This window comes from Balaenoptera physalus, assembly GCF_965194825.1.
Source record: "Balaenoptera physalus genome assembly, chromosome: 14".
Taxonomy (NCBI): Eukaryota; Metazoa; Chordata; class Mammalia; order Artiodactyla; family Balaenopteridae; genus Balaenoptera; species Balaenoptera physalus.
The window spans coordinates 72,243,099-72,269,476 of NC_138893.1; the positions used below are offsets into that span (position 1 = coordinate 72,243,099).

General features: G+C 43.6%; 1 protein-coding gene across 1 annotated transcript in view; it reads right to left on the reverse strand.

The window, feature by feature from the left end:
- Window positions 1–26,155, reverse strand: part of LOC309642274 (uncharacterized protein) — a gene marked incomplete at its 5' end in the record, with an annotated part of 91,456 nt that extends 65,301 nt beyond the window's left edge. The window contains 2 exons of the mRNA XM_082423531.1: window positions 25,578–25,962; window positions 26,123–26,155. Coding sequence (XP_082279657.1) covers window positions 25,578–25,962; window positions 26,123–26,155 — 418 coding nt within the window. The remainder of the gene's footprint in view (window positions 1–25,577; window positions 25,963–26,122) is intronic.
- Window positions 26,156–26,378: the final 223 nt, after the last annotated feature.

The following is a 26,378-nucleotide window of genomic DNA, read 5'->3' on the forward strand; positions in this document are numbered from 1 at the left end:
TGGCGGCTCCTCCTCGGCATTTATCTGTATGTGCTCCCCCTCTTCTCATGCCTTGCTCCAGACTCACTCCAGACCTCCTACAGGTCCATCATTGGACCCTGGAGGGCTGAGAAGCTGGGGCTGGGAAGCTGGTGGGGAGAACAAAGCCAGGAGGGCAATCCTCCTGTTTCAGGCAGTCCAGATGACCTCCCCTCCCCTCCATGAGTCAGGGTGTGGAGCTGGGAACCCTGTGGGGTCAAACTTCCAGTTTTTACTTGGACTGATTCTTTGCAGCCCAACTCCAAGGGCAGAGTAAGCCCTTGGAGTCTCTCTGTCCAAACCTAGGAGGATTTGAACATGAAGGTTGAATAAAGAGTTGTTCAAAAGCATGGGATCTCTAGACTAACACAGACCCAAATCAATAGAGCTTTCCTTTGAAAACCTATAATAGTTGCCTAAGATTGTAGGACACTATCTCCTCCGTGACACTGCTGGCTCCTCCACCTCCATTTGCCCAGGACAGCTGGAGTTAGGTGTGTGTGTGCCCACAATGCACATGTTTGCTACCTTCTAAACGTGCCAGTATATATATGGGAGGGCTGGGTGGGTGTGTCTTTAAAGAACCTTAGACTTTAAAGAGATGACCGAAATCTATAATTAACTCCTGTAAGTATTCAGGGGCAAATGAACAATGCCCTGAGTTTAGGCAGGACATAGGTAGACCCCTCTGAGGTTACAGTAGAGGACCTGCCTCTATCTCGGGAGATGCCTTATCCCATCCCCCTCTAGTCCTTTGGGTACCACTATCCCTAGTCCCAGTAATACAATGGTCCTGTCTATTCTCTTGGGCTCAAACCGAGACAAAAAAGTTAAACCCATTTTCCTTGCCTTCCCCACATGACTGAGCCAGTCCAGGAAGCTGATAAGCAGGGCTGAGTTTCACAAGTACACTTCTGTAAGATGAGGAACAAATGCTGCACAAATTGCATTCCTCTTGTTTACATCCATGTTGCTTTCCCATAGGTTTTAGCAGATCTCTCTCTTGCCATCTGGGTATTCTCTTTCTGGAGGTCATGTCTGTCAAAACCTAGGAGGATTCTGAACATGAAGCCACTGAAAGCAAACGGTTCCAGTGCAGATGGACTCACAAGCTTGACCTACCCAGGCACTTTAGAAAGATCCAGTCCACCCACCCAAATACGTATTAGGAGTGTGTAAATCCCATGGGCTCAGATTCCATGTAGGAGATGATACTCAATCCACCATCTCATTCTATTTCTCCATCTTGAAAGACTGGTTATCCAATCTTTTGGAATTTACCTTTTCATTGCCTGATGAACCATTTGGATGGCTTACTCTTTTTTCACCCCCCCTTTCCACTCAAACACTCGATAACTTTATTTGCCTATGGCTGGTTTCTTGGGAAGTGAAGGACGGGGCTGGCAGCAACCTGGGCTTCATGCGCCCTCTGGTGGGCTTCAGAGGCAAGGAGCAGAATTGTGACCAACCCGAAAGGACCTGCCAGTCTGGAGGGCACAGTCAGTACAGTCTAGGGGAGGGTTGCAGTGTTCCTCATGACTGCTGGACGACCACATGTTCTGCCGAGACTTCATCTGCTTCAAACGGTCCTTGTCCACGTCCCACTTGGTGAGGATAAAGAGGAGGATACCACAGGGGAAGCTGATGGCCCAGGCTAGTCCCACAGCTTTCATGGGGTTCTTGCCGCTCTTTCTGGGAACGTATTCCAGCGCAGGGGATGGGGCCTAGGCTCCTCCTTGCACTCCGTGGAGCTGTGGCTTTGCAGTGCCTGGGTCCTGTTCTGGGAAGCCTTGTTAGCTGTGGCTCCTGACAGAATCCCTTTGAAAGCCACTTCCACATCACTGAGGGCTCATCACCCTGGTGCCAGGAGAGTGAGCTTCACTGTTATCTCCTCAGACACACGACGTGAAGGACTGTAGTAGGGCTCACGTGAGGCACGTGAAGGAAATCTGAGAAAAGGTTTTCAAACCTGGAGGACACAGGCATTTCTTGCCCCCTGGCCCTTCAGTGCCATAGCAGCTACCACCGCCACCATGTTCAGATCCCACCCGCCTTCCTGGATGGCTTACTCTTGGCACTGACCATTGGGCATGACATGGATGCTTGTGTTCTGGCCACATGAACACAACCAAGATGTCTGCAGTGGTGCAGTGGGACATCCTAGGACGGTTCACTTCCTTCCCATCCTTCTCACCAGGTGATGGGATCTGGCAACCCTCCCACTGCTCATGTCTCATGCAGTTACTGAAAGAACGGAAAGCACTAGGCTGGTTCCCCAAACCACCTGAGGTTGAATGGCATGAATTTCCTGATATGATGTGGAAAACCATATTCACTGGGGAAAACAGAAGTATGAATTCATTTTAAAAAAACATGTTACTGTACGATATTTCAGCGGTGAGACTGGAGCAAAGCTGACCCAGGGTCTTTAAAGACTTTTGTCTCCTCATGCCCCACTCCCCGACCTCGCTCCCTGAATAAGAACAAACATGAAAACAATTCACTGTAAGCTGGATTTGGCAGCCACCCATGGTGTGGTCCAAGAAAGAATGCATCTTGTGGATCTGCACAGGAGGAAGAGAGGAAACTGTATTAGAAACAGTATGATCTGTGCTGTTATAGATCAGAGACCTAGACTTTGGGTGCTGACCTAGAGGGAAGAGCAGAGAAAGATCTGTGGGAAAAAGAGGGGTCAGCTGATTTTGTTCCATGAAAGGAGAGAAAGAAAGCAATGCTGAATTCAGATGGGCCTGTGAGGGCTGCAACCACCCATCCCCTGCTACCCTCTCTTTTGGTTTATGCATGATTTTAATCAGCCTCTGCCTCTGGGGTGGGACTAACACTATGTTTTCAAGGGTCATCACTGGTTTGAAAAGAATAAAGTCTCACACTTGGCTTCAGTCTTTCTGCCCATGTCTAAGTCCCAGTTCTGGTAACGTTCCTAACACCATAGTAATTTAGATGGGCAGCTTCAAGATCACAATGACCTGAGAAGGTCTTTACTACCAGCTAGTCAGATTCCTCCCATGCCATGAACAACAGGGATTAACATTTATTGAGCACTAACTGTATGCCAGGCACTTAACATCCATTACCTAATTTAATTCTTAGAACAAGCCTGTGAAGGTGATGCTATTATTATCATGCCCATTTTATAGATAAGGAAATTGAGGCTAAGATCACCTACCTAGTGGGGGTGGGGCTCAAGTGATGGTAGCCTGACTGCACAGTCCATCCTTTTGACCTCTAGGCTGGAAGTCAGCACATACCCTGCTTTCTGACCAACTCCCAGCACCTGTGTTCTCACACGACTTACTGATTTCTAGTCTCAATTTCTGCTTCATTATGATTCTGCTGCTTGACTCTTGGTGACATTCATCTATTCATTTATTCAACAAAGATTTATTGAGCCCTTACCATGCACTGGATGCTATGGATACAGGGATGAGAAAAACAGGCATGGTACTTGCAGTCACGGAGCTCACAATCTGGATCCTTTTACCAGGACAGCCACTAGCTGATTTTTGACCCTCACTTCTCAGACTCCATCTGACACTCAGGGCAGCGTCTCAGAGACTGACCCACAAAACCCTGTGGGTGTGTTTCCAGGTACCACTTCCAGGAGGCACACATCTATCAGCAGATTTGTCTCAGGGCTGATGCTTACTGGGACCTCTGAATAGTTCCTGCTCCTGGCTTCCTTATAGTGATGCTTTGCCTGATAGTTGGGATACCTTACTACTGTCTGTATACCAAGAAGATGAGTTCAACAACCAAGGCCTCTGAGTGCCGAACTCTTAGATCAAAACAGATTTATGCCCAGTCACCTTACAGAGATGGACAGTTGAACTGGTTCATCTATATCTTCCTTTCTCTTGCTTCTATGGTCACAGGACTATTCTGAATGTACTAGGATTTGGTCTGTGCAGGTAGGTAAGATGACGAGAAACAACTGCCTTTGAAAGAAGAGTTTATCACTCACAGCTCCCCAAGGGACAGGAGGTATGTCCTGCCACACAAGGGGGTCACATGGAGAAGCACTAGGGTCAGTCAGGAGACAGGAGGAGTGAGGGGAAAGCACGGGCAAAAGTCTTTATTGTGGTTTTTGTGGGAAGGAATGCGTGAAGCAAGGTAAGCAGTTAAGCACGTTTAAGGTTGAATAGTCTGGGACTTCCCTGGTGGTGCGGTCATTAAGAATCCGCCTACCAATGCAGGGGACACGGGTTTGATCCCTGGTCCGGGAAGATCCCACATGCCGCGGAGCAACTAAGCCCGTGCACCACAACTACTGAGCCTGCACTCAAGAGCCCGTGAGCCGCAACTACTGAGCCCACATGCTGCAACTACTGAAGCCCGCGTGAATAGAGCCCATGCTTCGCAACAAGAGAAGCCACCACAATGAGAAGCCCATGCACCGCAATGAGGAGTAGCCCCCGCTTGCTGTGCGTAGCAACAAAGACCGAATGCAGCCAAAAATAAATAATAAATTTTAAAAAAAAAGATTGAATAGTCTGAGTAACTTAGGAGGCTCTGGGAGATAGGGATGGTCTCTAACTGTCTGAAACCTGGCTCTGGGGTGATACAGGGCAGGGGGAATATTGGCTTGGTGTGTGTGAGTACAGGAAAGGAGGTGGCTAGGGGTATAGGCTCTGGATGGGTTGGTCTGCATGTCAAAGGCAGGCTCACAGGCAAGTTGGTTGCTATCTCTAGGAATTAGCTAGCCCTGGAAGGAGCAGTTCCTCCTCAGTATGCAGGGCCCCAAGATGTCAAAGCATCATAAAATACAGAAAAAAGAGACACTATTAAAAAAATGACCCCAGATGGCCAATCATAAGCATTATCTCCTAGTTCCAGTGGTTGGTTCAAGGGGTGGGCATGTGACCTAAGCCAGACCCATCAGTCTTTTCCTTTACTCTCTTGTCATGTAAGCATGTGCGTCTGCAGCTCCTGGGATCCAGGAAAGGCCAACTCTGAGCGAAGGAACCTGACATATGTAGAGAGAAACTGGAGGGCACTTAAGTCTTATTATGGTGGAGTCAGACAGACCTAAACTAAAATCTCAGCTCTTAAACTTCCCACTCATGAGCTAGGTACAAAAGCTCATATGAAAGTAGAAATCTCAGAGCTGTGATAAGAAAAAACACAATGGACTCCCACTTGCAAGAACACCGGAATCACAACAAACTGCTGAACAATCATCCACTGGAAGACACTGGAACTCACCAAAAAAGATACCCCACATCCAAAGACAAAGGAGAAGCCACAATGAGACGGTAGGAGGGGCGCAATCACAATCAAATCAAATCCCGTAACTGCTGGGTGGGTGAATCACAAACTGGAGAACACTTATACCACAGAAGTCCACCCACTGGAGTGAAGGTTCTGAGCCCCACATCAGTTTTCCCAACCTGGGTCTGGCAACGGGAGGAGGAATTCCTAGAGAATCAGACTTTGAAGGCTAGTGGGATTTGACTGCAGGACTGCAACACGACTGGGGGAAACAGAGAGGCCACGCTTGGAGAGCACACACAAAGTAGTGTGTGCATTGGGACCCAGGGGAAGGAGCAGTGACCTCATAAGAGACTAAACAAGACCTACCTGCTAGTGTTGGAGGGTCTCCTGCAGATGCGGGGGGTGGCTGTGGCTCACAGCGGGGACAAGGACACTGGCAGCAGAAGTTCTGGGAAGTACTCCTTGGCATAAGCCCTCCCAGAGTCCGCCATTAGCCCCACCAAAGAGCCTGTAGGCTCCAGTGCTGGGTCACCTCAGGCCAAACAAGCAACAGGGAAGGAACCCAGCCCCATCCATCAGCAGACAAGCGGATTAAAGTTTTACTGAGCTCTGCCCACCAAAGCAACAGCCAGCTCTGCCCACGACCAGTCCCTCCCATCAGGAAACTTGCACAAGCCTCTTAGATAACCTCATCCACCAGAGAGCAGACAGCAGAAGCAAGAAGAACTACAATCCTGCAGCCTGTGGAACAAAAACCACATTCACAGAAAGACAGACAAGATGAAAAGGCAGAGGGCTATGCATCAGATGAAGGAACAAGATAAAACGCCAGAAAAACAACTAAATGAAGTGGGGATAGGCAACCTCCCAGAAAAAGATTTCAGAATAATGATAGTGAAGATGATCCAGGACCTCGGAAAAAGAATGGAGGCAAAGATCGAGAAGACCTTAAACAAATGTTAAAGATCTTCAAGAAATGTTTAACAAAGACCTAGAAGAATTAAAGAAGAAACAAACAGAGATGAACAATACAATAATTGAAATGAAAAATACACTAGAAGGAATCAATAGCAGAATAACTGAGGCAGAAGAACGGATAAGTGACCTGGAAGACATAATGGTGGAATTCTCTGCTGTGGAACAGACTAAAGACAAAAGAATGAAAAGAAATGAAGACAGCCTAAGAGACCTCTGGGACAACATTAAACACAACAACATTCGCATTATAGGGGTCCCAGAAGGAGAAGAGAGAGAGAAAGGACCAGAGAAAATATTTCAAGAGATTATAGTTGAAAACTTCCCTAACATGGGAAAGGAAATAGCCACCCAAGTCCAGGAAGCGCAGAAAGTCCCATACAGGATAAACCCAAGGAGAAACACGCCAAGACACAGAGTAATCAAATTGGCAAAAATTGAAGACAAAGAAAAATTAATGAAAGCAACAGGGAAAAGCAACAAATAACATACAAGGGAACTCCCATAAGGTTAACAGCTGATTTCTCAGCAGAAACTCTACAAGTCAAAAGGGAGTGGCATGACATATTTAAAGTGATGAAAGGGAAGAACCTACAACCAAGATTACTCTACCCGGCAAGGATCTCATTCAGGTTCAATGGAGAAATCAAAAGCTTTACAGACAAGCAAAAGCTAAGAGAATTCAGCACCACCAAACCAGCTCTACAACAAATGCTAGAGGAACTTCTCTAAGTGGGAAGCACAAGAGAAGAAAAGGACCTACAAAAACAAACACAAAACAATTAAGAAAATGGTAATAGGAACATATAAATCAATAATTACCTTAAACGTGAATGGATTAAATACCCCAACCAAAAGACACAGGCTTGCTGAATGGATACAAAAACAAGACCCATATATATGCTGTCTATAAGAGACCCAATTCAGACCTAGGGACACATTCAGACTGAAACTGAGGGGATGGAAAAAGATATCCCATGCAAATGGAAATCAAAAGAAAGCTGGAGTAGCAATACTCATATCAGATAAAATAGACTTGAAAATAAAGAACGTTACAACAGACAAGGAAGGACACTACACATAATGATCAAGGGATCAATCCAAGAAGAAGATATAACAATTATAAATACATAGGCACCCAACATAGGAGCACCTCAATACATAAGGCAACTGCTAACAGCTATAAAAGAGAAAATCTACAGTAACACAATAAAAGTGGGGGACTTTAACACCTCACTTACACCAATGGACAGATCATACAAACAGAAAATTAATAAGGAAACACAAGCTTTAAATGACACAATAGACCAGATAGATTTAATTGATATTTATAGGACATTCCATCCAAAAACAGCTGATTACACTTTTTTCTCAAGTATGCACAGAACATTCTCCAGGATAGGTCACACCTTGGGTCACAAATCAAACCTCAGTAAATTTAAGAAAACTGAAATCATATCAAGAATCTTTTCTGACCACAACTCTATGAGATTAGAAATCAATTACAGGGGGAAAAAACGTAAAATACACAAGCACGTGGAGGCTGAACAATACGTTACTAAATAACCAAGAGATCATTGAAGAAATCAGAGGAAATCAAAAGATACCTAGAGACAAATGACAATGAAAACACGACAATCCAACACCTATGGGATGCAGCAAAAGCAGTTCTAAGAGGGAAGTTTATAGCTATACAAGCCTACCTCAAGAAACAAGAAAAATCTCAAATAAACAATCTAACCTTGCACCTAAAGGAACTAGAGAAAGAAGAACAAACAAAACCCAAAGTTAGCAGAAGGAAAGAAATCATAAAGATCAGAGCAGAAATAAATGAAATAGAAACAAAGAAAACAATAGCAAAGATGAATAAAACTAAAAGCTGGTTCTTTGAGAAGATAAACAAAATTGATAAACCAGTAGCCAGACTCATCAAGAAAAATAGGGAGAGGATTCAAATCACTAATATTAGAAATGAAAAAGGAGACATTATAACAGACACTGCAGAAATACAAAGCATCCTAAGAGACTACTACAAACAACTCTATGCCAATAAAATGGACAACCTGGAAGAAATGGACAAATTCTTAGAAAGGTATAACCTTCCAAGACTGAACCAGGAAGAAATAGAAAATATGAACAGACCAATCACAAGTAATGAATTTGAAACTGTGATTTAAAATCTTCCAACAAACAAAAGTCCAGGACCAGATGGGTTCACAGGTGAATTCTATCAAACATTTAGAGAAGAGCTAACACCCATCCTTCTCAAACTCTTCCAAAAAACTGCAGAGGAAGGAACACTCCCAAACTCATTCTATGAGGCCACCAGCACCCTGATACCAAAACCAGACAAAGATGCTACAAAAAAAGAAAATTACAGACCAATATCACTGGTGAATACAGATGCAAAAACCCTCAACAAAATACTAGCAAACAGAATCCAACAACACATTAAAAGGATCATACACCACGATCAAGTGGGATTTATCCCAGTGATGCAAGGATTCTTCAATATACGCAAATCAATCAATGTGATACACCATATTAACAAATTGAAGAATAAAAACCATACGATCCTCTCAATAGATGCAGAAAAAGCTTTTGACAAAATTCAACACCCATTTATGATAAAAACGCTCCAGAAAGTGGGCAGAGAGGGAACCTACCTCAACATAATAAAGGCCATATACGACAAACCCACAGCAAACATCATTCTCAATGGTGAAAAACTGAAACCATTTCCTCTAAGATCAGGAAGAAGACAAGGAGGTCCACTCTCACCACTATTATTCAACATAGTTTTGAAAAGTCCTAGCCACGGCAATCAGAGAAGAAAAAGAAATAAAAGGAATACAAACTGGAAAAGAAGAAGTAAAACTGTCACTGTTTGCAGATGCTATGATGCTGTACATAGAGAATCCTAAAGATGCCACCAGAAAACTACTAGAGCTAATCAATGAATTTGGTAAAGTTGCAGGATACAAAATTAATGCACAGAAATCTCTTGCATTCCTATACACTAATGAAGATAAATCTGAAACAGAAATTAAGGAAACACTCCCATTTACCATTGCAACAAAAAGAATAAAATACCTAGGAATAAACCTACCAAGGGAGACAAAACACCTGTATGCAGAAAACTATAAGACACTGATGAAAGAAGTTAAAGATGATACCAACAGATGGAGAGATATACCATGTTCTTGGATTGGAAGAATCAATACTGTGAAAATGACTATACTACCCAAAGCAATCTACAGATTCAATGCAATCCCTACCAAATTACCAATGGCATTTTTTACTGAACTAGAACAAAAAATCTTAAAATTTGTATACAGACACAAAAGACCCCGAATAGCCAAAGCAGTCTTGAGGGAAAAAAACGGAGCTGGAGGAATCAGACTCCCTGACTTCACACTATACTACAAAGCTACAGTAATCAAGGCAACATGGTACTGGCACAAAAACAGAAATATAGATCAATGGAACAGGATAGAAAGCCCAGAGATAAACCCACACATCTATGGTCAATTAATCTATGACAAAGGAGGCAAGGATATACAGTGGAGGAAAGACAGTCTCTTCAATAAGTGGTGCTGGGAAAACTGGACAGCTACATGTAAAAGAATGAAATTAGAATACTCCTTAACACCATACACAAAAATAAACTCAAAATGGAGTAGAGCCCTAAATTAAGACCGGACACTATAAAACTCTTAGAGGAAAACATAAGAACACTCTTTGACATAAATCACAGCAAGATCTTTTGTGATCCACCTCCTAGAGGAATAGAAATAAAAACAAAAATAAACAAATGGGACCTAATGAAACTTAAAAGCTTTTGCAAAGCAAAGGAAACTACAAACAAGAGGAAAAGACAACCTTCAGAATGGGAGAAAATATTTGCGAATGAATCAACAGGCAAAGGATTAATCTCCAAAATATATAAACAGCTCATGCAGTTCAGTATTAAAAAAAACAAACAACCCTGTCTAAAAATGGGCAGAAGACCTAAATAGACATTTCTCCAAAGAGGACACACAGATAGCCAAGAAGCACATGAAAAGCTGCTCAACATCACTAATTATTAGAGAAATGCAAATCAAAACTACAATGAGGTATCACCTCACACCAGTTAGAATGCGTATCATCAGCAAATGTACAAACAACAAATGCTGGAGAGGGTGTGGAGAAAAGGGAACCCTCTTGCACTGTTGGTGGGAATGTAAACTGATACAGCCACTATGGAGAACAGTATGGAGGTTCCTTAAAAAACTAAAAATAGTATTACCATATGACCCAGCAATCCCACTACCGGGCATATACCCAGAGAAAACCGTAATTCAAAAAGACACATGCACCCGAATGTTCATTGCAGCACTATTTACAATAGCCAGGTCATGGAAGCAACCTAAATGTCCATCGACAGATGAATGAATAAAGAAGATGTGGTATATTTATACAATGGAATATTACTCAGCCATAAAAAGGAACGAAATTGGGTCATTTGTAGAGACGTGAATGAATCTAGAGACTGTCATACAGAGTGAAGTAAGTCAGAAAGACAAAAACAAATATCGCATATTAACGCATATATGTGGAACCTAGAAAAATGGTACGGATGAACCGGTTTGCAGGGCATAAATTGAGACACAGATATAGAGAACAAACGTATGGACACCAAGGGGGGAAAGAAGCAGTGGGTGGTGGTGGTGGTGGTGTGATGGGAGATTGGGATTGACATGTATAAACTGATGTGTATAAAATGGATGACTAATAAGAATCTGCTGTATAAAAAAATAAAATTCAAAAATTCAAAAAAAGAATAAACACAATGTACTATAGTTATTTTCACATAAGTACTCCATTAGGGGCAAAAGTATTCTCCGTTGTGATTTAAGAGGTTTAATTATTAGCACATGGGATTTTCTGTGAAGTTAGAGCCCCTCTGGGTGGAATTTTTAGCCCCTTTAATCTTCCCCCATTGTCCTGTTGTCGTGGTACCCTTTCAGCAGGGGGGAGGTGACACATATAAAGCACCGAACCCTGTGATAGGGTTAGTAAAGCATAGTAGGTGCTTTAGAAATGTTGGTTGACCAGCACTTTCCTATCTTTGGGGAGAGGACTGTCCTTGTGGAGGAGATGGAGGCTTTGGGTTACCACAGCTCCAAGACCACCCATGCTTCCATTTCTCATGTACATCCATTAATACACTGACTTTCTGATTTTTATTTAAAAAAATATCACTTCTCCTTGACACTCTCTCCTTCTGACCACACGACCTGAAGTCTTCCTCCCAGGCAGTCCTAGCTTCATACTCCTGGAAGACAGGGGCCATGTATATTAATACTACTCAACTCTGCCTTCGTAACACAAAAGCAGCTGTAGGCAATATATCAATTCATGGGTGTGGCTGTGTCCCAATAAAGCTTTATTTATAAAGACCGGTGGCAGGCTAGATTGGGTTCCTTGGCCACAGTTTGCCAACCTCTGCTCGAGGTGGTGTTAGGCATGAAGTGGGCAGAACCTGAGCCCCAGCTCACTGACATGAGCTGTGAAACCCACCAAGAGGTGATGCTCCTGGATAAACAGAAGTTCGTAGCCAAGATGGCAACGGTGCGAAATCCTTCCTCCCGTCCTACCCTTGAGTGTCACTGAGTTTGGAAGAGGATTAAACTGAAAAGACTGGCACCACACAGTAAGAGGAGGGACTTACCCAGAGCACGGAAGCTTCATTCTAAGAGATGCATGTGTCTGGGCATTATGAGCTTGATAAACTCATATAAAATTCCGCAAATCAGACTGGTCTCTCCTCTGCATTTTGCCAGACTGCATTTCCAAAGGGACACACCAAAAAGGTGGCCTCGAGAACAGCAGCATACTTAAGAATGCATGTCTATTCTATTGATATTTCTTCAGGCAATTACATGTAGTTATGCCTGTGTAACCAGGCGCTTGCTTTTTTTTTTTTTTTTTCTGAAAAAGAGTGAATGAATCTCGGGACTTCTCAGAAGTCTGAGATATGGAAGAAACTAACATGACTGGAGGGCTTAGCTCTTGTTGGGAAACAAGAAGCCTCTGTCCCATCCATGCTAGACGGTGCGGGGAGGGATGGCGGTCCATCCTCAGACATAACAACTGATCCTTTGCTGGATGCACAAGACACAAGACCAACTTCCTTCTTCATGACTGAAGAATGTTCAGCTTCCCAGATTACAGCATAATCCCTCCAGGGCAGGGACGGTATGACACCCTTTCCCTGTGTCCCTAGAGGTTAAAGTAATAATCATTGCTAACATTTAAGGAGCAATTATTCTGTGCCAGGCACTACCAAAGTGCTTTAAGGCCCTTCTCATTTAACAACCTCACAACTCATGCCTTGGGACCCTTTATCATTATTATTCCATATCGATAGATAATAGAACTGGGGATAAAGAGATTGAGTAACTTGGCCCAAGTTACATGCAGCTACAAGTGTGGAGTCCAGATTTGGACCCAGGGATCCCAGCTCCAGAGACAGTGCTCTTAACTTCTATCTATACTGCTTCTAATAATGCAACCAATACAGGTGATCAGTAAGCTTTTGGGGTGGATGACAGTAGTGACTTGGAGAGATGGGGAACAAAGGAGGAGGTCTGGGTTGAAGCTAAGCCAAACTGTGCACGATTGCCAGTGAGCTCACTCTGCGCATTCTCCTGGGTGGGGAACACAGGACTGTCTTGAGGGCTCTGCACCCGAGCCCGGCTCTAAGAGGGTGGCTGCTACTGGAGGAGCTGCAAGGAGGCACGTCTGCAGCTCTTAAAGGCCTTTCTTCAACCGCCTGAGCTGGGAGGCGCTGGAGATGTGCCTACAGCTGGGATCAGTGCTCTCTCTGACCCTCCCAGAGCCTTCCCTAAGGGGCCAGGGTAGAGAAGATAGCCCCAGGGCAGCCCCCATCCCCCCACCCCCCAATCTCCTCAAGATCCTGACTCTGGGAATGCAGGGGCCAGGCCTTCTTAATTGCTCAGTGATTGAGGTGAAGACGAGGGGCAGCTGACAAGGAGGAGAGGGAAGAGGCACTATCAAGCTGGGGCTAGACATGATAGCTTTGTTCATTAGACCACTTGGTTTTTCCTTTCTCAATACCCAGATTACTTTGATTTTTCTTTCCTTTTTCTTTCTTTTTTTCTTAAAATGTTTTTGATTCAGAAGCTATTTTAATCTCTATTTACCTTCTCTAACACTGGCGTTTGGGAGTAGGAAATGTAGTCCAATTACAGTTTTCATTGCATCCCATGGTATACGGGAAAGACTGCACTTCTACTGTCTTTTGATATATTGTGTACTTGGCTTCTTCTTTCACAAAACAGCTATTTAATAGTTTTTGAACAATTGGATAGCTTTTAATTAGCTCAGCATTCTACACCTCCAAAGTCCTTATATCATGTTATGAAAATGTCGTGGGCAATTAAGTCTGATTGCTTTTTTTATGAGAATATTTTCAGACACTATATATCTTTGTAAAAGACCTCTGTACTCTTGAAATATATTTTATCCTCCACTTTTAAAATTATTCTTAAAAATTCTGTTAAATCACTCCCAATGAAGTGTGCAACAAAGCTGTTTCATTTATTCTGCTGATCAAACATTTAATTTACTTATCATCGCTTTCTTTGTCTAATATACTTTGATAACAGGGTGCAAAGATTCTGTACATGTAATTATTTCCAAGAGTCAGAGAACCTGTACTCAGATCCTGGTTTATCTTTAAGCTGCTGCATCACTTTGGCCCAAATCACTTGACATCTCTGGACCTAGGTTTCCCTTTTTTTAATAACATGTAGAGTTGAATTAAAACTTTCAAAACTGTCTTTTGACAATATCATTCTAGGACAGCTTTTAGTGAGGCTTTACCACCAGGACCATCTTTCCCCTTCCTTTCTGCTCCAAGGTAACCTTTTTAACCAGATTTCACCTGATGAAGGAAGGGAAGGAAAGATCAAATAGACCCTGAGAATCACTACACTATCCTTGGAAGGAAAAGGAATTCCTTGTTCTGCACACACACACACACACACACACACACACAACATATAGGATGCCTGAATGTGAACTTTTTAATAATCAATTGTAATGTACCCATGAGAAAATTTTTATTCTGAGCAACCAGCAAGTATTTGGTAAAGGGATTTTTTCTTTTACTTAAGGGCAAATATCAAGAGGCCACAAGCCTAGGGGGACCCTGGCCACCTTATATCTCCCTAGCCTTGGAACAGATACGATGGAACAATCGCAGAGAAATGCCAGCCTCAGAGGGAATAAACGTAGAATCTTCAACTTCCACAGCCTGGCTGTCACCACAGTATATCGGTCAGATTTCACTCAAGTCACTGCCAGGAAAGACCCAGACACCTGGCTAGGATCAAGGTTCTGCAGGCATCTGAAAATCAACCATTCCTTCATGGATTGAGGATGTCAGAACCAAATAATATGGATTGGCTTCAGCATATAACACACATCTACTATGAAAACATCCAAGAACAACTGTTAAATGTACATACAGTGTGCAAGAAAAATGAGCATTCCCTGGATTGGACTCAATCACACTGGGCCAGCCACGCCAGGAATTCCAACTGAAATCCTTGACTTCAGGCCCTCTGAGATCTCCAGCATGTCAGACCATGCTCCGGCTCACCCAGAGCTGATAAAAACTACAGTTGGAATTTCAACCACCAAGCTGGGAATAACATTTCAACACCCTCTCTTTAGTTTAGATGTCCCCTCCAAGAAGCTCTTTATGTACAGCAAAAAGTGACCAGTCTGCTGATCAAGGCAGGGACTGAGAGAAACGGGGTGCTTCCCCTGAGCCCATCAACAGGTGAATTTAAAATGTGGGGAAAGACACAGAACTGAAGAGGAAGTGGCGGCAAAGGAGCCCTGGGAAAGAAAGAGGTTCCCTGGACTGGAACTTGCCCTTGGAAAATGTAGGCGACAAACAAAAACAACAACAACAACAAAAAAGACCAAAACTGCTGAGCTTTTACCCACGTCATTCCCCTTTCCTGGACTGAAATTTTCCCTCTTTTCCAAATATGAAAATCCTATTTGGAACCCCAGTTTACGCTCCTTCTCTATAAGGCTTTCCCAAACCCATCCACCCCACAATAACTGCTCCATTCTCTAAACTCAGCCGGTGTCTCCTTTCACTCTAATAATAATGCTCATGCTGTCTTCTGGCATCTCACATCCTTGTTTTGTGACATCATGTAATTATTCCACTATTATTCAGCTTTTCACATACTCATACCTCGATTTCTAAACTTGATTTTAACCTTCCTTCCTGAAAGTGAACTCCATGATCATTTTAGCTTTTTTCTCTAAGGCAGCTGTTCCATATATGCTAATTGATTAAGGAAAGAAAGAGGAGGGGAAGGTAACACAGTACAAAAGTGTTCCCTGGTAGCACAAGGGTGGACCTGTCCTGACAGAAAGGGCAACAAAATTCCGTGCAAACTAAGTACCAACAGCACCCAGAAGACACCTAAACATGTCTGTTGAATGGAAGGAAGGGAGGGAGGGAGGAAAAATTAGAGGAAATGATAAAGGGAAGAGAGTGAGGAGGGGAAAGAAAAAGAGGGAAGGATGGAGGGAGAAAGGAAGGAGAGAAGAATAGAAGAATGGAAGAAAGGATGGAAAGAAAGATGGATGGAAAGACGGACAAAGGAGTAGAAGGAAGGAGGAGGGAGAGTGGAAAAAAGGGGAAAGAAAAGGATGGAGGACGTCTTATCCTTGACCTTCTGGGTCTTCCATGTTTATACTTGCTCCCTTTCTATTTCCAAAATCTCTCTGGGACTTTATGATACCGAGCAGGACCCTCTGGGGCTCCTGGGCACAAAAGCCTTTCTGTGTCCACTGATAAATGGAATATTTATAAATGTAATGGAATATTTATAAATGGAATATTTCCTGCCATATTAGTAAACAAAGGATGATGTCATAGACATCCATGACTGCAGCCCTCCAATGTGAGCCAGTGAGCCCTAAGGGAACTCAGGGCTGAAAAGAATACTAGCCAACTAGCAGCCAACAGACTGCAGCCACTCCCTATGGTGAGCCCTGAGGAAACTCAGGATGTGAAAACACAGGATACTGGCCCCAGATGGCTGAGGTGCATATCAAAGGAATGATTTCAGTGAGCCCAGACTCTTGCATCTTCCCATACATAGAAAAGCGCTAAATTCCTTGAGATACCTGGTTTTCTTTAGTTAACAATAATCTTTTGACGTTCTGACTACCTGCCCTTTGTTATAAAACTTCTATATAACCTGGCTCCCCTCCTCGCCTCCTCGGAGCAGTTTCTCAGAGTTCACTGAAACGCTGTCTGCTGGGCTGCAGTCCTCATTTTGCCCCAAATAAAACTTAACTCCCGACTCTCATGTTGTGCATTTTTTTAAAGAGGTATAGCGACCACGAATAAGGGACCCAGAGTGGACTTCTCTCCTTCGCCTGAACTCTAAGAGGAAACGGAGCCTTGGTACCAGTAGCGGCCCCTTGTGTCCATCTGCCTCCTCGGAGAGTCCAGACAAATTTGGGTAAGTCTCTCCTGGCTCTTGGATCTCCCGTGTTGGTTGATGAATCTGAGTTTTATTTGGTGGTGTATAGCAGGTACCTGCCCCCGCCCAGCTGAAAGATACTGGGGCGGGGGGGTGGGGTGGGGTGCGGGGACGGACCCAGTTGAAAGATACCAGGGTTTGCTCAGTTGTAGGAGACTGAGTGGTCTTGGCTGAGTGGTTAGGTGAGAGGCTGATCTGATGCTTTTCCTCAATGGCTGCCTTAATAGAATTTGTCAGGGTAAAAGTAAAGATATTACATGAGAGCGCTGCTCTGAAAAAAAGGGACAAGACTCCTCCCGGCTGGTTACGGCTTTCTCAGTCGACTGAGAAACTTATGGGAGTGGTGGATGCAGAGTCCTTGTACCATGCAGTGGTCCCATAGGAGAAACCTATTACAGGGAGGGGTGAACCATCCTGGGTGCTTACGTATACACCCTGCAGAACTTAAGAGCCTTGGCTAAGGAATTTTCCGATCTGAGTCGGGATCCATTGGGATTTGCTAAGAAATCTGAGTTAACCATCCAGACCTTTGAGCCTCTATATCAATCAGTATTTACTTAATTGGAAGTTAAAGGAAATCACACCCTAAAAATGAGGAGGCTCTTTTATTGCATAGGCAGTTAAATTAAATTAAGGTTAAAAAGCTGGCTGGATAAAAATATCTTTTCAGAATTCTGACTTTAAACAAAGGTCTTCTAGGGGGAAACCTGCATTTCTCTTCCCATGTCTTTGAGATGTAAATGTTCTACCTGATCTTCCTAGGACTTTCCTTGTATGTCTGTGTTTTGAAAACTTGACCTCCGCCATACTATTTTTGAGAGTAAACTTTCTGGATTTTACTTAGGTTACATCCTCCCCTACTCTCTTATGGGGAAGCCTCTTGCGTCTTAATGGTTTGAATCACTATAAATACATATACTTTATTAATGGCCAAATGATGGATCCTTTTAAAATTGGAGAAACTAACAAATTGGTCAATCTAGAATGCTCTCATTATAAACAGCTGTTTTATTGGTACCTATAAAAACAAAAATCACATTAAAGGTGGAAAAAAGAAATATATCTAATGATTACCTAAGAACTTCTTTAGTTTAAAACAAGTAAGAAAAACTGGTGTGGGAAGCTTCATTTGTGGTCTTTGCCTTCCCTCAGTGGGTCTCACAGATGCTAATAGAATCATTAGAATAATTAATGCTAACAGTAAAAATCCTATAAGGAAAGTCTAGATACTATTTCCAACAAGGTAGAAATTTTAAAGGAATTATCTCAAATGAATAAAGCAATCTTTAGATGGTTATTTAAAATGGGATAAATAAAATGGACACTGATGTGATTTAAACACAAGGTTTTGATATTACACTACCTAAGGTTAAATGGGCCAAAAGGGACCCCCTAGTGGTCCCCAACATTAAAAGCCAAACATGTCTGTTCTCTTTAACCCAGCTTTAAAATATATTTAACGGGCTAAAAAAAATTTTTTTTACACTGAGACACCTGACCAGCAATTACTTGGGACAACAGTTAGGCCAAAGGGTCTAAGTTCCTTGCCTCAACCTCACTCTGGGGATCCCAGAAGCCTTTTATATAAAAAAAGATAAAATGGACAGGGAACAAAAATAAAAACTTCTAGAACTCCTCCTGTAAGCTTGTTGATTGGCTCTTAATGAAAAGTAAAGTTAAAGGTATAAAGTTGATGGAATTGAGATGAAAGTATATAAAATTGGTATATTTAAATGGGCTTTATATAAGATGGCTACATCTCTTTTGTTTAATTATACTGTGGAATAGTCATGTTTCACTGGGAAATACTTCCCCTGCATGGTATTATAAGACAACGCATATAAATCTGCCCCTCAGGAAATATTAATTGAACATACTAAAAGACACCAACAGGGTTACCTGAACCATACAAATAGGTAAACTGGGAACTAACATTCAAGGGCTAAGAAAAATAAAAATAGTGATTTTGCTCTGGGTTTAACCTGTAAACTGAGAAAGACGGTCTTTGCTGAATGCCTTATACAAACCTTTGAAGGCATGATAAATTAAAGTTCTAGAACATAGAACTCGTAAAATAATTTTCAGTTTAATTAGAAATCTTGTCATTGATAAAATCTTTTAAGTATCATTTAGGTGACAGACCTGTTCTTTGGGAAACTAAAAGCAACTGTCTTTCTCTTGCAAATCTCTACAAACCAGAAATGTAAATACAGGCCACAAGGACCTGAGACTGAGCCTAATTAAGCTCAATCAGACAAGACCTGAAATAAAGGAAAAAAAAAAATGACAAAGTGGCAGTTATAAAATTCAAACCACTGCGAATGCTCCCTCAGCCAAACTTTACAAATAGTAAAGCCTTAGTCATATAAGCAGGCAACTTTAATGTATTCCAACTGTCCTTTGTAAATTAGTAAGTTTATATTGTAATACCTAATTCATAACTAAGTTTTTTTTCTTTTAAATGAAGCCATGAGACCTCTAGTTTTGCCTGTTTATGTCTGTGTCCACATTATACATATGAGATTATCTCTACCTCTGGAAAGTATTATCAAAATTGAACTTATAAATTAAGAGCTCTATTTAATTTTTTAAAAAGCGCTTACAAATAAAGAAACCGGCCAAAATGACTTTCAGGTTCACGTGAACCGGGAAATATTCAATATTAAGTTGATATCTGGTATTAAAGTTTGTTTGTGGATCTAATTAATATAGACATGCCGTTAGAGTCATCAACATCGAGCGTAATACTTTATTGTACCTAGGTTTAATAGAAGTCAAATAAGACCTTATCATATCTGTTGCAAGAAAAATAGTTTGATAACACTTTAAATGTAAATAAAAGCTTTGGGGTAAACTCTTTAAAAATATATTTTAGACATGTCTACTTAAAATTATCCCGTCAGATATTTGATAACTTAAAGTTATAAGTTGTGCTAATTTAAGTTATGGAAGTTCACTGAATAGCTAATTTCCAAAAAAAAAAAAAAGATACTGAGACATCAATTACTAAGTAGAGAAACTAAAGGTATTTAGGACTATTAATGAAAATGTTTGCTGTCACCCTGAGATGTCCTCTATAAGAAAACAAATGTTTTTAGAAATTATCACTGGTATTTATGCTCACCAATCTACAGAATGCTAATGTAAAAGACAGTTCATAACTGCTTACTTCTTAACTTTCACTAGAAATTAAGGTTTTTAAGAGTTGAGGATTCTAATTTAAACATGTAATTAAAACTGATAGGAGGGCTTCCCTGGTGGCACAGTGGTTAAGAATCCGCCTGCTAATGCAGGGGACACGGGTTCGAGCCCTGGTCCAGGAAGATCCCACATGCCGCGGAGCAGCTAAACCCATGCGCCACAACTACTGAGCCCACGTGCCACAACTACTGAGCCCGCGTGCCTAGAGCCCATGCTCCACAACAAGAGAAACCACCGCAATGAGAAGCCTGCGCACTGCAACAAGAGTAGCCCCCGCTCGCCATTAGAGAAAGCTCATGTGCAGCAACAAAGATCCAATGCAGCCAAAAATAAAATAAAATAATTAAATAAATAAAATTGTTTAAAAAAACTGATAGGAATAATACAGAAATATTTCAGTGTAGAGTAGGAAAGTAGAATGTGTGTTTCCAGTAAAGAAGATATGAGGAATGGAATTAAATTTTATTGAGGGAAAAGGAAGAAAGTATATCTTAGGGCTGGTTGGTTTATTTGGACAGAAAAAATAAGGGACAGGCTGATATGAATACAGATAATGAAAGGCTGTGGAAAAGAAACCCTGAGGAAAAAAAGTTTTATGCATGGTCAGGATTAACTAAATTTAGATTGAAGTTTACTAAGTAAATAGATTTTGTTAAGTAAACTGGTACAAGACTGGAATTTGAACAAGGTTTCTTAGAGTGCCCCTTTTTGTTAACAGATCCTGTGAGTTTCTATGCCCTTAACTAATCTTTTTGTGACTTTGGTTAAATGAATAAGTATTGTTTCACAATGACCTGCTGTGTTTTAAAACCTTTTTGATATTTTTAACAAACTTCCCAAATATTAAAATCCAACTAAAGCTCTTTTTTAGCCTCCAGCTGACTCTGGGATGCTTTGAAGGAACATCTCTGAGACATCTTAGAGAGGAATTTTTTTTTTTAAAAATCTTTATTGGAGTATAATTGCTTTACAATGGTGTGTTAGTTTCTGCTTTATAACAAAGTGAATCAGCTATATATATACATATATCCTCCCTCTTGCGTCTCCCTCCCACCCTCCCTATCCCACCCCTCTAGGTGGTCACAAAGCACAAAGCACCGCTGATCTCCCTGTGCTAAGTGGCTGCTTCCCACTAGCTATTTTACATTTGGTAGTATACATAAGTCCATGCCAGTCTCTCACTTCATCCCAGCTTACCCTTCCCCCTCACGTGTCCTCAAGTCCATTCTCTACGTCTGCATCTTTATTCCTGTCCTGCCCCTAAGGTTCTTCAGAACCTTTAGAGAGGAATGTTAAACTAAGTTTATTTGGTATGTTTAATTACTTCAGAAACATTGTCAAGTGATTGGAGACGAACCTTAGGTTACAGTGTATGGATAAATGTCATTAATATAGATACTCCAAAATTTATATGGAATTCCTAACATCTGATATGCCCTGAAACAATGTTATCAGTCATAATTCTAATTATTCTAAAATGTTATATGTCACGGAAATATCCAAGTTTCCTACTAATTGCATTGTACTCAAATCTTTAACCATGTTATTTTAAGTTTTGTCCTGATGCTTTTACAGAATGAAGATTTTCAAGAAGACTCATAAAAAGAACTTTTTTTTTTTTTTAACAGACATAAGTTTCTGATGGCCTTTAGATAATACCACTGAACTATGTAACAAATGATGGAAAACCTGATTACTTCATCCAGATCAACAGGAATCAATTACATGGGACTGAATGAACTGATGAATATGATTTATAACTTTATGACATTGGGAAATATATGAGCTTTAATCTTGGTGTTTCAGAAAAACCTTTTCTCTTATGCTACGACCTACGAGTTGATAAAGTACACCCTTGTAAACAAAGATAAAACATTTATCTTTTTCGCTCTACCTGATCCTGCCAGAATTTGGCTTTTCCAGCTGGCTCTCCTATGGACTTGATGGTTTATTGCAACTGGATTACAACTAGTTATACTAAGCATTGTTTTGTTTCTTTGTTTCCAAATTGTTTATGATTGTGTCTCCCTGCTGCACTATGACTTTGTCAATATTACTAGCTGCATTACTTATATCCTATTTTATAAGATCGTTGTCTCTTACAGTACTCAATGACAGTAACCAGTCTATCAGCCTACTGAATTCTGAGGTCTCTATGATGAGAAAAGCAGTGTTACAAAACTGCACGGCTCTTGACATCCTTACAGCGTCTCAGGGAGGCACCTGTGCCATCATTCAAACTGAATGCTGTGTTTTCATACCTGATGAATCCTCTAATACAACATGTTTAATGAACCATATGAAAAATCAGATTTCTGCCTTATGTGACCCATTCCCAAACCCTGACGACCTCTTAGAAAACTGGTTTGGCGTGGGACGCTCTTGGCTTAAATATTTACTCATAACTCTATTAATATTATTAGCTATATTATTTGTATTTTGCCTGTTTTACAAGATTATTCTTTTCTATATTACCAAATGTGTGACTGAGCCTCCAACAAAAATAATGATGACTAGGCGGCTTGAAAGAGTTGATCAAATATATAGTTATGTATGCGATCAGTGATTGTAATAGTGCAACTCTAGATATGGGAAGATTCAACAAGGGAAAACATTTCCAGGATCATAATAGATTAGTAAAACAAAGGATCCAGAAAATCTTTAATCTGATGATTAAACAGGGCCTAATCTGAAAATTAACACCTGGAGTGGCATATCAACAAGAATTTTCACCTGATCTGGGATGAACCTCCCAGCGCTGTGGGACAAAATTTGGTCATGAAATGTCTCCCAAACATTGGTCTAATTTCCGACCAAGAGGAGGGACTGATAAATGGAATATTTATAAATGTAATGGAATATTTCCTGCCATATCAGTAAACAAAGGCTGTCATAGTCATCAAGGATTGCAGCCCTCCAACGTGAGCCAGTGAGCCCTGAGGGAACTCAGGGCTGAAAAGAATACCTGCCATCTAGCAGCCAACAGACTGCAGCCACTCCCTATGGTGAACCCTGAGGAAACTCAGGATCTGAAAACACAGGATACCAGCGCCAGATGGCTGAGGTGCATATCAAAGGAATGATTTCAGTGAGCCCAGACTCTTGCACCTTCCCATACATAGAAAAGCACTAAATTCCTTAACTTGTGACACCTGGTTTTCTTTAATTAACAATAATCTTTTGGGGCTTCCCGGGTGGCGCAGTGGTTGAGAATCTGCCTGCCAATGCAGGGGACACGGGTTCGAGCCCTGGTCTGGGAAGATCCCACATGCCGCGGAGCAAGTGGGCCCGTGAGCCACAACTACTGAGCCTGCGCGTCTGGAGCCTGTTCTCTGCAACAACAGAGGCCGCGATGGTGAGAGGCTCGCGCACCGCGATGAAGAGTGGCCCCTGCTCGCCGCAACTAGAGAAAGCCCTCACACAGAAACGAAGACCCAACACAGCAAAAATAAATAAATAAATAAATTTATAACGTTCCTACCAAAATTCTTTAAAAAAAAAACAACAACAAAAAAACAATAATCTTCTGACGTTCTGACTACCTGCCCTTTGTTATAAAACTTCTACATAACCTGGCTCTGCTCCTCGCCTCCTCGGAGCAGTTTCTCAGAGTTCACTGAAACGCTGTCTACTGGGCTGCAGTCCTCATTTTGCCCCAAATAAAACTTAACTCGCAACGCTTATGTTGTGCTTTGTTTTTTGGTTTTTTTTTTAAGTCAACACCGCCATTTCTTGATTACAGATAATAGGCTTCATTCAGCCTCCATTACTTTCCCTGAGTTCCAACCAGCAGGTTCAAACAGTTGCTAATTAGAGAAGGGAGGGGGATGCGGAGACTAGGGAGGAACTGCCAAAAGAAACAATAGTGCAGCCTTGGGGGAGGGTCCTGGTTCCCCCTCAAGGGGCACGCAAAACAATACCTTTGAGCTGTTTTGCAGATACTGAAACCCCAACCAGGTGGGAGAAGTTAACTGTAAGCTGCCCACAAGCACGTAGACCTCAGGCCACCAGGTGGAACCAGAAGGTTGATGATGCTGACTCCCACTTACCTCACCACCAACCCAATCAGAAAAATGTCCACAAGCTGATCACGTCCTCTTCGAACCATTACTATAAAACTCTTCACTACCCCCTCCCTGTTGGGACGCACAGTTTTTGAGGGCATTAGGCGGCTCTGGCCCCCTTTGCCTGGCAAAGCAATAAAGCTATTCTTTTGTACTTCACCCAAAACTTTGTCTCCAACATTTAATTCGGTGTCGGGGTACAGAGGCCAGATTCAGCTTCACTTCCAGGGCACCCAGCACCTAGTTCCAGGCTGCCTGATTCACCTGCATAAAGATGTGCGTGAACCACCTCCAAGGCCAGTTTGCTTCACTGGTCAGCACCCACCATCTCCTTCGAGTGCCCCTGGTCCAGGGACGCCGGCTCCCACAAAGCTACGCCTCATGACCCAGGGCTTGGAGCTCTGGGGGACGTCTGGGCAAAAGCCTGGGCACTCCTGGAGCAGCGGGAGGCCATCACCTCTTACTTGTGACAAGGCAGCACATGACGCAGCCCACTGGCTTCCTGGGCAGCCCATTAGGGAATCAGGGATCCTGGGCTCCGAGGGGTCGGGGCGGGACACGCACTGGCGCGCATGCAATGCCTCCCTCACTGCCAACCACCGACCCCCCTGCAGCCCTCGCCCCTCCTGCACCCCCTCCTCCATGCACCCCCAAGGACCTGGAAGGCGGGAGCAAGGGGTGGGGGGAACTAGAGCCTTAAAGCCCACCCACGTCCTTCAAGGGGAGGGAGGAACACATCTTCCTAACAGTACTTCTCTCAGGGATCAGCCTGAAAGCAAGGACCCTGTGGGGCCCTCCTGGACACAAAAGCCTTTCTGTGTCCCCCGTTTCTGGTTTGTAGGAAATAGGCGTCATTCAGCCTCCAAGACCTTGCCTGAGTTCCAAACAGCAGGTTCAAACCTTTGCAAATCAGGGAAGGGAGGCGGGGGGATGCGCAAACAAGGGAGAGGCAATCCAGAAACAATGTGCAGCCTTGGGGCAGGGTCCAGGTTCCTCCTCAAGGAAAATACAAACCAAGATCTTTGAGCTCTTCAAGGGACCTACGAGCCAATGGATGAGTTTCGAGCCCGTGGATGAGTTGTAAACCCGAGAGCCCAAGACTCAATTAAATACTGGAACCTACTGTAAGAGTGGGGGGATGGTTAGGAGGCTGAGTCCCACTGCACCGGCTCCAGCTCTGGGACACCGCACATCCCCTCGCTCAGGAGGTGGGGCGCTCCGACTGCAGCTGGGACGCTGAGACTCTGCGCCTCCTCCTCCCCATTCCCCTCAGGAGGCGCAGCTTGGACCTCTCCCCACTCCCGCCGGCCCCGGTGAACCGGGTGGAAGGCAGGAGCTAGACGGCGCACCAAAGTTCCCCTGGACCAAGACGCTGCTCGCAGCTAGCTCTTCCTAAACAGCAGGGGCGGCTCGGAGCGAACGCGAACACGTGGGACTCAAAAGTTGGTCTCCCGCAGCAGCCCGGGGACGCGGTACTGGGTCCGCCCCTACTTACCAGGCGCGGGGCCCCGAGGGCGGACTGGGCTTCGGCTGGCGGGGTCCAGCCCGAGTGCGGCGGCGGTGCGGCCGTGGGCGAGGTCGAGGGTCGCGCCGCCCTCCCCTCGGGCTCCGGGGCAGCGCAGCGGCCGCAGAGAGAAGAGACGCCAAGCCGGGAGTTCGGGCTCCGCGGGGACCCGGGCTCCACTCCAGGCGTCGGGGGTGGGTCCGCTCGGCCCTAAGTCTCTAGGGGAGGGGGGCGGAGGCGGCGGAGAGTATGGGGAGCTGGAGGGAGGAAGCGGGGCCCGAGCGGGCGGCGAGGCACCAAGCCTCCGCAAAGCCTTTCCACCTTCTGAAGATCCGCTGGCCACGCAGCGCACGCGTCGCCCACGCGCTGCCTGCTCCTATGCCTTGGCGCGAGCGCCCCCTGGGGGCCGGGAGGAGGGCGGGCCGGGAGCGGAGTGCACCGCCCGGCCCCTCCGTGCCCCGCCCCGCCGGCTGTCCGGACTGGGGAAGGCCCGCCCTGGCAGCAGCCCTGGCTCCTGGCTAGGCTCCATCGCTCACCTCAGCTCCTGGGAACACGTCTCCTCTCCACATCGGGGTAAAGCGGGGATATCTGGAAGCGGGTAGGAGTGATGCTTCTTTTCGCACGCATTCCGGGAAACTTCTTGGATGGATGTTCAACTGCCACAAAAAACGGTGAGGACATCGCTCACCTCTGCATCCTCAAGGTCTACAAGAGCGCCTGGCCTATGGTAGGAGCCTGGTAATTATTTTTTAGTAAATAAGTGCATGAATAAATGAATGGACCATGAGGCTT